This window comes from Microtus oregoni, unplaced genomic scaffold (assembly GCF_018167655.1).
Source record: "Microtus oregoni isolate MIOR12 unplaced genomic scaffold, Mior012 000012F_ref0000307, whole genome shotgun sequence".
Taxonomy (NCBI): Eukaryota; Metazoa; Chordata; class Mammalia; order Rodentia; family Cricetidae; genus Microtus; species Microtus oregoni.
Genome location: NW_024543071.1, coordinates 46,670,276 through 46,683,101, shown reverse-complemented (window position 1 = coordinate 46,683,101; position 12,826 = coordinate 46,670,276). Strand labels below are relative to the sequence as shown.

The window sequence follows — 12,826 nt, the reverse complement described above, 5'->3', positions numbered from 1 at the left end:
CGCTAATGAAATGCAGAACACAGACATACAAATAATAAAAGCTGACAAAATTAAGCTGTGTCTCCAGTGTAGTTCTGTGTGCACGTGTACACACAACATACAATTAGACGCCATATATGTATCTACACATACACATGGACACTCCATGCACACAGAAAGTCTTACAATATCTATCACTAAGGAATGTATTAAGTAGGTCTTTAGGTTTGTGGTTGGTTGTCTGTCTGTTTTATGGTTTTTCGGGACAGGGTTTCTCTGTGTAACAGCCTTGAGTGTCCTGGAACTGGCTTTGTAGAGCAGGTTGGCCACCAACTCAGAGATCTGCCTGCCTCTGCTTCCAGCACTCTGGAATTAAAGGCATGCGCCACCATGCCCATTTTAGGTTTTAATAAGCTTTGTAGTTACAATTTGTTTCATTTCATGAATTTTCTTTTTGCTTTGGTTTTGTTTGGGGTCAAGGGGTTGAGACAGGATCTCTCTATGTAGCCCTGGCTGGGGAGGAACTCCTTATGTGACTACTTCCACTTCCTAAATTCTGGGATTAAAGGTGTGTGTCACCACACCTGGCTCCTGGGGTCTCTCAAAGCTACCTGGTTAACAGGACTCCGTCCCTCTCTGCCTCAACATACTTAGCACTCAGATGTTAGGTCTGCTATACCTGGGTTAACTTTTAAGTTATTGTGAAAAATTAATAACATTTTCAGATCTATCTGATGTCTCTCAAACTACCACTGAATGAAAAAACCTGAACCCCTTATTATAGAAGGTTTGAGATGGAAGTTGCATTTTGAAATACAGTTTTATTCTAGGTATACACAAAACTTCCCTTTTATACTACAATATCCTTTTCATTTGTATTTAATTGTTTTTCAGATAAGTCATCAAGCACTTCTCTTAATAGACTTTCCAGGATATTCCACATGTACTTTTTATTGTTGGTTATATCAAAAATAAAACGCTAGCATCCTGAGCTTGTGCAATAAATACTAGTGTAGAAAACAAGCAATGCTACTGGTGAAGTTAACAAACATCTTTATTGATAAACCTGAAGAAAACTTAAGGCCTTTGTGGTTTGAATGGGAATGGCCTCCAGAGGGTCATATATTTCAACAGTTGGTAGAACTGTTTGGGGAGGATTAATTATGGCCTTACTGAAGGTGTGGTCACTAGGGGCAGGCTTTAAAATTTCAAAAGACCATTCCAAGTGTTTCTCTCTCTCTCTCTCTCTCTCTCTCTCTCTCTCTCTCTCTCTCTCTCTCATGCCTTTGCCTCATAGTTGTGTCTCAAGATGAGAGTTCTAAGCTACTGCACCGTATCTGCCTGCCTGCTGCCAAGCACCCCATCACCGTGATGGTCTTCATCTCTGAGAGGTAAGCCCCAAATAAATGCTTTGTTTCATAAGTTGCCTTGGTCATGGTGTTTTATCACAGTAATAGAAAAGTAAGACATGTAGATCATAGGCATATTAAACTGACTCTGCAGGAAATACACACCACTCTTCCAGGATATCCCATGGTGCCTGGAACATCAAAGTCTCTCTGGTGGTCTAGAAATGTTCAGTTTCAAGGGAATAAGGTATAATGGCTTAGATATTAATGTCATTAATGTCATTCTAGCAAGAGCATTATGAAATCACTGAAGAGCACTGGGTTCTCTCAGGGTTGGTTTAGGAATGGTCAAGATCAGGGTCTCTGTTGACCTCTTCTTCCTGATTGTTAATGGTAAGTAACTTCTGCTAAGTCAACTCCCAATACCACCCAAGAAGTAACTAACCAGTGAATTCACCAATTAAGCTAAATATGTATCACAAACTTAGGAAGATGGCTTCAACCACCGGTGACAAAGTATGTCATTGTGTCAGAGTCAGGGATATCCCTAAATCAACTCATAGAACACTAAAGACTAACCAGAGATTTGGCCACATAGTCAAGCATTTTGAGGTACTACATAGACAGTTCAAAAGCACCCCAGAATGTGTGCTGTATTCATTTAGCCAACACTATTTTCTATAGCCCATAGATAAAGAAAGGCTCAGGAGTTGGAGTTTTGGGGGTATTAAAGGTTTGTTTTTTTTTATCCTCACTGAATTGAGTTCATTGAATTCATCTGAGTCAAGTCTCAGGCATAAAAACACTTCTGGCTTCCCAGTTCTTCTCATCTACCTGGTAACTGAAGAGGTCTCAGCCCAAAGTCTGGCATAATGAAGGCTTTTGTTATATCAGGACTGCTGCTGCTGCTCATATCTGGAATGTGGAGGTGTTCTGGGCAAGAGCCAGGTATCAGAGTGGACCATTTCTGGTGATGCTTTCACGGGGTAGTTCTTCAGTGACCATGAGTTATGAGGTTCTTGGTTTCGGGGCTTTATTATCCCATCTGAAAAGTTAACAACCTAATAATTACGACACCTGGCATGGGGTTGCATTCCCTAAGACAGAGGGGGTCAGAACTCACTTAAAATACCTCCGAGTCCTGCAGACCACTAAAGACTGGGCTCAAAGGAGGCAGAGGTTAACTTGGGAGTTTTTCATATAAACTGTTGTAATGTCTCAGAAGGAAAGTTGATTATGAGTACAGGTACTAAGCATAATGTGTTTAGTATTTGGAGGACTAAAGGGAATTTTTGGAGGGAGCACAGTTACCATGGAATACTATTGTCACTGCCTACAGGAAGAGAGGGTGTTGGGAGAGCAGGAAACACTCCCTATTAGATAAAACAAAAGGACAGTTGTGCAAAATGCCTACCGCAAATTGATAGTCCAAGATAATGAACTATGACCAAGATAAACTAAACATTTACTTTAATAGGAAAAACTATAATGTGAAAGTTAAAAGGTTAAACCGGGAAGTGGAGGTTTCTGAGATGGCGGGAAAGAGAACCTTCCATTGACACAAAGCAGCTGCAAGAATGAAAGAAAGAAGTCAGGTGGTGGTGCACACTTTTAATCCCAGCACTCGGGAGGCAGAGGCAGGAGGATCTCTAAGAGTTTGAGGCCAGCCTGGTCTACAGAGCTAGTTCCAGGACAAGTACCAAAGCTACAGAGAAACCCTGTCTCTCTCTCTCACACACACACACACACACACACACACACACACACACACACACTCACACAAAGGATGAGAAAATGACACTGGGGCAGTGAGTTCCTCCACAAGGCTGCCAAGTTTGCCCAGGAAAGGGAAAGGGGCTGCTGAGGTTACCCGGACAAGGGACAGTGATGGAATCCACAGTACAGCCATACAGAAGCAGATGGGAGATGAGTTTTGAAAGTGGAGGTGAAAAGACTCAGTGGAAGACTGTGGGAAGGAAGGGAAGTGGGAACTGGGACTATATCAAAGGCCTTTGGGCTTCAGCAGTGGGCGGGTGTGGGGCAGGTGACTGGGATGAGGAAACACAGCGGGAGGGAAGTAAAAACCGTAAATTCCACATGGAACTTGTATATGCTGAGGGTTACTTCAAATCCTCTGTGTATCTGACAGCTAAATGGGGAGAAGATGTGAGTCTTCCAAGGCCCAACAATTCACAGAGATCTGGTAGTAAACACTATGCTCTTTGGGCCCACTATACCATTGCCTTGGAGAACAGAATGCTCATTCACACTCCAGAAGGACTCTTCTCCCAAGCTTTAGGATTAGATCTCCATGTAAACCATATGGCTGCTGCTATCTGGCACACAGCCATACCTGATGATGAAAACCTGTGGACCATGGAGGTGGCTCAGTTAGTCAAGTGCTTTCCATGGGAGCACGGAGATCTGCGCTCTGCTCTTCAGCACCCATGGAAAAGACTAATCCCAGCACTAGGGAGGTAGACAGACAGATTGCCAGGCTTGTTGGCCAACTACGCTAGCAAAGTTAGCAGGCTCCAGGTTCAGTGAGAACACCTGTCTCAAAAAACAAGGTGAGGAACAACCGAGAAAGGCAAACATCTACCACTGACCAGCATGCGAGTACACACACACTCACGGCTTAAGTTTCACAGATGCCAAGGATTGGGGAGCTTGGTACCCAATACAGCACCCTGATAAAAGTACATACCTCTGCTTCCATTCCAAATAGCCACCACAGTTAATCTCAGGCAGAGCTTTCGGGGTTTTGCGAGTTGTTTCATTTGAGGGATGTCAATGAGAAGAAAAGAGAAGTAGAGTCATATTATGACAGGGATCGCCCTTGCCCACACTCCCAGCCTCTGCATGTTTTGGTTAAACCAGGTCTTCTTTCATGCCATGTATTGAGGTGCAGCAGCTGACTGCCTGTTCTTCTCTTCCGACAGTATTGGTGGAGTGCAATTATCTGAATCTTCGTGTTGTAGCTAAAAGGGCGCTGTTTTATCCATATGAGCGTGTAGGCCCTGATGAATTATTTCTAGGGACGAACTGCAGAGTGACTTTTGTGCGACCAGATGAATTTGAGTTTAATATTCCTATCCAGAACTGTGGGATTGTTATAGAGGTAAGAGAAGGAACCGTTTTACCTGCTGCCATCTGCAAAGTCTGGTCAAGTGTTACTTCCCGCTCTTGTCTTAAATGTGTGTAGCACTGGTATTGCCAGCCGGGTGCCTTAGCCTGAGAGGAACACGAAGAATGTGTTTGTCACTGCCACTTAGTCACCAGACATAATATGTACAAGATGCTTGGCATTAATAAAACACTATATAGATTTTTCTATCAAAATAAATTAATGTTCTATCAGCATGGCACATGTATTATTTTCACATGACATTTTACACACCTAATCCTACAGGATCAATTCTGCTTCCACTTATATAGATGCGTAATTGAGTGTAAAAGCCATGTAACCAGATACATGAGGTTTGTGTCCAGCAGAGCAAGGGCCAGAGACAAGGCTTGCTGATGCCTACGCTAAGCCTATTGCCTTAGTGCTAGGACGACTCTGGCGTGAGCAGAATGAAATGAACAATGATAAAAGAAACACAAGACATCCCTAGTGAAGTATCCTACTGTGCTGTCTCCATCGCTAAACTCCAGCTTATTCCTGGGGGTATTCCTGTGCTGCTCCTTCTTAGTGTGGTGCTCAGGGCCCAGGACTTAAACTAATAGTGCCTCAGCATCCAAATCATCCAAATCAGCAAACACAGAGTTTCGGTCTTTTGATTAAAACTTTCCCCAGGAAGTAAAGAGGCAAGAATGGTCTGGAGTGGTCTGAACCTGAATTAGAAATAGACTTAATTGGTTCACTTCTAAGTAATAGACATGCATGTGTTATGTGTGTGTGTTTGTGTGTGTATATATCACTGAAAGCAATAGTACTTCAGCGTCTATAAGGAAAACTGAAAGTAAACTTTGGTGGAGGAAAGTTCAAGCACATCCAAGGGAAATACAAAAGATTCCGTTTACCTTGCCTTAGTTTGCATTGCTGTAGTCATTGAAATAAGTATTTTCTAGGAAGCTGAACTTCATGTCATGAACATGGGCTAACTGGAACAGACTAACATGAAGGGCCTTCAGTCTTCTCTGCCTCGTAGTTTCGAGCCGTGATCGCCTACCTCCGTCTACTTCTCAAGCTGTGCTTACTCACGGCAAGACGTCAGGCACTCAGATTTGTTCCCATATGTCCATCAAAAGAAATCCAAAGGCATTTTGAGGTTTTTAGCAGCTAAAAGCAAGTGTCAAATATAGAGCCCTTCACAGAAGTGTAAGTCCATAGTTATCAAGTGGGGGCGAGCCTCTCCATAGGGAACATTGGGCCATTTGAGGAGACAATGTCAATGACTTCTTCCAGAGAGGAGGGTGCAACTGGCACCTGGTGAAGAGGAACAGGTGTCTAGCGTCTGCAGGCACAGCCCCCTCCACACATAACAGAGAGCTACCTAATCTCATGTGTAGTGTCAGCTGAGAAACCCTGGTCAACATACCTATTCCCACCCTCTTCCCTTACCCCTTTCTCTGGGTAGACTTCCTCTACAATTGATGCAGCCTAAACTCTGCCAATTGTGATGAGGCCACTTCATAGTCTTAAGAGTATCTGTCTGTCTGACCTCTGGATTTGAAAGCTAAATGAAATAAATTTTTCAGACCTTGGGAACCACATGAATAATCCATCCCACTATCAACAAGTTATTGAATTTGGAATTATTAACTGGGATAATACATCATATCTAATATGATCCCAAAAGCATAGATAATGGAGGATCAAATTGTTACAGAACTTGAAGCCAGTATGGTAAAACCATAGGATTTGTAACTTATTACGAAATGCATATGCATTTCATGCTTAGGAAATTCAGTTGTTCAATACAAATACACTGGTTTTTAGTTAACACTCTTCCTTCTAATGAGATTTTAGAAACTTGGACATCCAAAGCAAAGGCCAAATACTGTGTTTGAAGTCGGAAGTATCAGGAGGAGTCTCTCAGACTCCTTCAAATAGTTTATTCATTTTTTAAATCCTCACAGATCACGTTTCCATCTAAGTAAGAAAGAAATGCTTCCTAGAACTCTGATTTGAAAGGGCTAGTGAAAAGCCCCAGGGATAATGTACCCGCCTCTTGGCAATCTCATTCACAAATTATATGTCAAGTGTTTTGCTGTATTTCCTGTTTCGGTGCCTCTGATGGCAGAGAGAACGTTAAGCACATTAATTCAGTTGCATTTCTTTATTTCTTGGGGTGGTAGAGTGGCAAATGATTTATCCTTCAATTTCTTATTTGAATATATAAAAATGTGTTGTGACAAACCATATCTTTTATCTCAACAGACAGTAGTTGATAGAACTATCTTTTATTCCTGGCTCACCTATAAACCCAAGAATTTACATATTTCTGCTGAGCTTCCGCTGCAGTGTGTGGTTCCCAGGTCAGTACAAAACACACGCTCGTTGATTAAATTCCAACAGCTCTTGGCTAAAATGGATCATTGCTTGTCCACAAACCTTGAAACTCATAACTTCTTTTTTTTTGTTTTGTTTAGTTTTCTTTTTCTTTATCGGGAGGGAGTTTTCAGAGATCCCTCATGAGATCCTGAGTTTTGTAGTTGTGTGTCTACAGCATGTCAATCCATCTTAACTTTATTGCAGCCCCTACCAGAGGCCAAACTTTAGGCCAAGAAAGTGAAACAAGTTACAAAGCCATGAGTGGGTCTTGGCTGTTCATCCTTTCTACTCCCCACAATGAAGGACATGTTGCCAGGCCAAGTGCATCACACCAATACTGACACACGGTATCTGTGGAAATTTCTTAAGTACACGGATTGGCTTTGGCCTTCTGAACAACCCAAAAGACCCTAGCTGGGTCTCATGGCAGTCATGTAAAACCAGCTACTCAGGAGGATAAGGAAGACAGACTGTAAGTTAAAGACCTGCCTAACGCTACTCCGTGAGTTTAAGGCCAACTATAAAAACTGGACCATCTCAATACAAATGAGGGCCGAGGACAGAGCTCAGTGGTAGAGTACTTACCTAACAATCACAATGCCCTGAAATGAATCCCCAAGTACTGCGAAATAGAGGTGGGGGTGGCGGAAGGAGGGAGAAAGTGGGAGAGAGAAGAGACTGAAACTCTAGGTTACTAGAAGATTAGGGTTCAGAAAGTCAAATGAAAATTAATTCTACCTTCTAAGTTTTAAAATAATTCAGCAATAAATGACATAAAAGATAAAGCTTTAAAAACAAAAACAGCCTACTGGTTCAAATAGTAAGTTTCTAACTCCAGAAGTAATTTGGAATTAAATAAAACAAAAAAATTTAGAAAATTTCCAAAACATAGATTGTGTATGGCATCAGCATTTGGGTAAGAATAGGACTCAGTCCTTTCTAATGACAATAACCACTGAGCCACTGTGTACCACTCATAGCGTCTGTGAGCCCAGGGCACTTGAATCCTTACTATCAACTCTGTGTGTACAGCATGAATACCAGGCCAACTTAATGACAGAAACTTAGATACAAACATATTAAATGATTTTCTAGATTCACTGAGCCAGAAAGTCCCAGATTTAATTTGACATAATGAGCAGAAAACACTGTTTTCTTAACTAAGCTTTAGTGCATTGTGCTGGTTAAGAAGTTTGTGGAAGTCAGCTTCCAAGATGACCCACTGACATTCTGAAAGGATACCATTCTGGGGCTAGATGGCTCAGTGGGTAAGAGCACTGACTGCTCTTCCACAGGACCTGAGTTTGGTTAGCACCCGCATCTGTCAGTTCAGAACAAAGCCTTAGCTCCAGCTCCAGGGGAATCTCTCGCCCTCTTATGGAATCTGTGGGCACTGTACTTGTGTACACACACACACAGGCACACACACAGACATACACACACACACAGACACACACACACACACACACATATATATGTAATTTATAATCAAATAAAATCCTTAAAAAAGTAATCAGACATCATTAGCTCCTGGTAACCTGCTAATTCAACTCGGAGAGATTTTAGGAACATCTTCCCTTCAGCCCATTACTCCAACACAGTATTTTCTGGAAGAGATTTTTCTTAACTGAGAATCTCAGTATCCATAGACTTAATAGCCCTCAGTGGAGGTCTGAGACTGTTGAACAATAATAACACAGTCATCTTAAAGCTATCAAAACTGTAGTTTCTTAGCAGACTGTTAAATCTATTATGTTTTTATGCCAAGGAGACTGGATCACTAAACTGCTGTGTTGAGGCTGGACGTAAAGCCCAGGAATAGTGACCTTTAGGCCTCTGCACTGCTTTCTAACTCCTGTTTTCATTGCTTTGTTTTTCCTTTGGAAGTTCTTATGCCATGGATGACCTAGAAATGCCCCTTCCTGCTCAAGTCTGGTTCCTGAAAAGGCAGATAATCTGCACTTCTTGTAACTATCTCCACTTACAAGATAACTGGGTAAGGACTCCTGCAAGGGCAAATATTTAATATGCAAACATTCACAGATTATATCAAAAGCAAAAATTATCCATTACATTTAGTATTTGTTTGGGGGAGATCCTATAGTTATCTCGACCACGTGCTCAGTGGAGATGGTCATACACAGTCACTGTACAACTTGATGAGAGGCTGCAATAAGGCCCCGGCCTTACCATCCTCTCTTCATTCTTGGATGTGTTTACTTGACGGTAATATTTTGCATTGCAGTCTTTGGAACTAAATATCTGAATCCAATGTGAATATCTGTAATGGGAGCAGGGACAGAAAAGTGCTGAATTTACCAATTTGGAACATTTTATTCACATCTTTTCACAAAAAGACCAAATGTCTTAAGCTTAAGGTGGCTCTGAAAAGAAAAATATATAAACAAAATGTTTATGATTTACCACTGGGTAAATATATTCAAATATATTTACCACTGGGTCAAATATATTCAAGATCCCTTTGAGAACTGTTTTCAGCCTTTAGAAAATGAAATTTATGTAGCTGCTACTCATAAAAAATTGATTACATGCCATACTGTTCCTATTTTGGAGCCCTAAAGTTAGTTGGCTCCAGCTCGGAGAGTGCTCAACTTTAAAAACAAAAAATTCTTGAATTATGGAATCTCTCTCTCCCTCTCTCTCTCTCTCTCTCTCTCTCTCTCTCTCTCTCTCACACACACACACACACACACACACACACACACACATACACACACACACACACAGAGAGAGAGAGAGAGAGAGAGAGACAGAGACAGAGACAGAGACAGAGAGACAGAGAGACAGAAACATACAACATTCAAACAATAGTTTTTAAAGATATGCAAATAGCAGGAGGACTTGAGTAGCAAAAGAGGTGGTTCCCTGAAAGATCAAAGAGATTAATGGGTAAAAGGAACAAAATATATTATGTAAATGTATACATTTGGCAAAGAACAATATTTTTCTTTTATTGAACATAGTTTTTTCTCCCCTCCCTCTGCTCCTCCCAGCTCCTCCCCACCATCCCTCACATCTAGATCCACAACCTTTCTGTCTCATTGTAAAACAAAAAGGCTTTTACAGAATAATAAAATAAAATAAAAACACATCAGAATAGGACAAAACAAACAGAAGGAAAAGAACCGGAGGAAAAAATACAGATATAGATACAGAGACTGACAAATTGACACACACAGGAAACCCATAAACACAAAAAGCTGGAAGCCATAATGTATACTCAAAGAGTCTATAGGGCAAAGAGAGATGGGGGAATAAAATAAAAAAATAAATAAAAATTTAAAGAGAGAAAGAGAAATCCCTGACACAACATTATATGTCAGGAACCTCCAAGGAAGCAGTTGGGTTCATTTCCCATGGCCTATCTACTGCTGGGAATGCAGCCTACCCTTAAGAATAATTTGTTTCCCCAGCGAGACTCCCATAGAGAAAACTAAATTTTCATTTCCATGTGATTATTGGTTGGACTCAGGTTCTTAGGGCATGTGTCCACTTCTTCTTTTAGATCTAGGACCCCAATCCTTGCAGGCTAGTAGGGACCCTACTAGGGAAGGATTAGATGGAGACATTTCATTGAAGAGGGAATGTCCCCTCTGCATATTATCTGTCTGTGGGCTTCTGTATTAGTTCCCATCTGAAGCAGGGAGAAACTTCTCTGATGATGGCTGAGAAAGGCACTGATCTATGGGTATAAAAGGTCTCATTTTATTGTTAGGTTCCTTTAGTAGAACAGTAGTATTTGGTTTAACCCTAGGTCTTTGGGCTATCTAGTCTCAGGTTTCTTTGTCACCAAAGCAGCAATGACATGGGTCCCATCTCAAGGAGTGGGCCTTAAGTAAAATCAGATGTTGGTGGATTACTCCCACAAGCCTGTGCCAACCTTGCACTAGCATATCTTGCAGACAGGATACAACTGTAGATCCAAGCATTTGTAGCTGGGCTGGTGTTTCCCTTTCTCTTTGGTCGTGTACAGAGTGCCTTCCAGTACCAAGAACAGTTATCCCTTAGAGTGAAGTTCTAGGTAGGTACCAGCTTAACTTCTCCATGTTCAGTGAGTTATAGAAGTATTGTCTTCAGCACTGGGGCAATGATATCAGTGTGCAGAGAACAACTAATAGCCTTGTCAATAGCCTGGATTCTTGAGAGTTCCTATGAGACCCTTTTATCCAACAACTCAATGAGATGTAACCCATTCCCGGTCCTGGAAGCTTCATTTGGTGCAAGAGATGTCCATTTAGAGGTCTGTATCTCTGTTTGGGGGTTTCACTTAGATAACCTTCATATATGTACATATTTTAGGAAGTTTCTGTACCAAGCTGAGGATGACACTTGGGACACTGGACTTGGAAAAGAGGGAGAGTGAAGATCTGTCTCTAGCTCACCTATCTGCTTAGCTGACCTACTTGTTTCTGTGGTAGCCTTGGCTGATGGAGTCCCGGGGAATGCCTGCTGGAGTTGGGGGCTGGAATAATGGGATTAGTGGGGAGACAGGCTGGAAGAGATCTGTATAAACCCTTAGAGATGGGAGCAGGGAGGGGGGAGGCTGCTGCACATGGTCTGCTGCAGAGGTAGGGGTGAGACTGGGGAGCTGGATTTGGAGACAAGGAGGGAAGGTGAAGATCTACTGTTAGGCTACCTCCACTTAATTGTTTTATTTTTATGTATTTTGTTTTTTATTATCTTAAACAACTTTTAAATGTAAATATATTTTGATCATGTTCTCCCCTCTCCCAAGTCCTTGGTCACAGTCACAAACATATATGTTTGTTGCATAAAGAATTTTTAGAACAGTGATTAAAATATATTAAGAAATCAATATTGCTATTACTGTTACTCTATTAGAAAATGAAATAAGGTAAAAATGTTCTAATAATGAAATAAAAATATTCTTGAGCCTTGGTATCTCAAGATAGTAAATACCAGTTGCTGAACTTTTCTTTCCACAGTCAACACCCTTTTATGGAGCAAGAAATCATTCTCGTCAAAGACCTTTTCATTCATCCTTTCACCGTTGACTCACCATGGCAACATAAAGTTTATATATTTTATATATTTTCATGTTTTAATTGTATTTTAATATACTATAACCATTTGTGATAGCTTTGATAATAATCTATCAGTGTTTTTAAGCTTTAATATAACCACAATCTATAAATAAAACATTTTATTGTGTGTAGTATTATGCCTCTATATCAAGCTAATTGAGTTTTTACATTTTAGGCTAAATTAGTAGGAAAATAGGAGCTGGGGCAAAGCAATTACCAATCTTCTTTTCAATACCTTGTTTTTAATTCTTGCCTATTAAACTAGTCCCAGTAGTATATAGTAATATGGCCTATGAACTTGCTTGGCGGAGAGTGGATGGAGACTGAAACCCATCAGAAGTAGAGAGAGCTCAGATGTGTGAACAGCACATCTATTAAGATTTTCCCCACTCACACCCTTAATCCCGGTGCTCAGGAGGCAGAACCAGGAATATCTCTAGTCTGAGGCCAGCCTAGTCTAAAGAGCAAGTTCCAAAACAGCAAGCGTTACACAGAGAAATCCTATCTCAAACAACTAAAAAACAAAAACAAACAAACAAAAATCCTCCCGCAGGGTCTGGGCAAATGGATCCATAGATAAGGAATTTGTAGTGTCAAAACTGAAATTTGGATCCCAAACTTTAAAGTTGGAGAGGGGGTGGCCCAAATACCATCCCAGTGTTTTGGAAGCAGAGACAGAGGATCCTCTGGACAAGGTAGCTAACTAGACTAGTCAGCAAAAGACCCTGCCTCAGTAAATAATGTGGAGAGCAATAAAGGAAGATACCGGACATCAACCTCTGGTCTCCCTAAGCATGTGCACACAGAGGTACATGAAAGAGGAAAGAAGGGAGGGAAGAAGGGAGGGAGGAAGGGAGGGAGGGAGGGAGGAAGAGAGGGAGGGAAGGAGAAAAAAGAAAAGGAAAGGAAAGGAAAAGAAAAAAGAAGAAAAA

The 12,826-nt window shown here is 41.2% G+C and overlaps 1 protein-coding gene across 1 annotated transcript; it reads left to right on the top strand.

The window, feature by feature from the left end:
• The first annotated feature begins 2,200 nt into the window (after nt 1–2,200).
• On the top strand, nt 2,201–11,864 carry LOC121454748 (oocyte-secreted protein 3-like). Its single transcript, XM_041662172.1, has 5 exons — nt 2,201–2,276; nt 4,271–4,449; nt 6,715–6,812; nt 8,716–8,824; nt 11,796–11,864. Exons 1-5 carry the CDS (start codon nt 2,201–2,203, stop codon nt 11,862–11,864), a joined length of 531 nt encoding a protein of 176 aa, XP_041518106.1.
• The last annotated feature ends 962 nt before the right edge of the window (nt 11,865–12,826 follow it).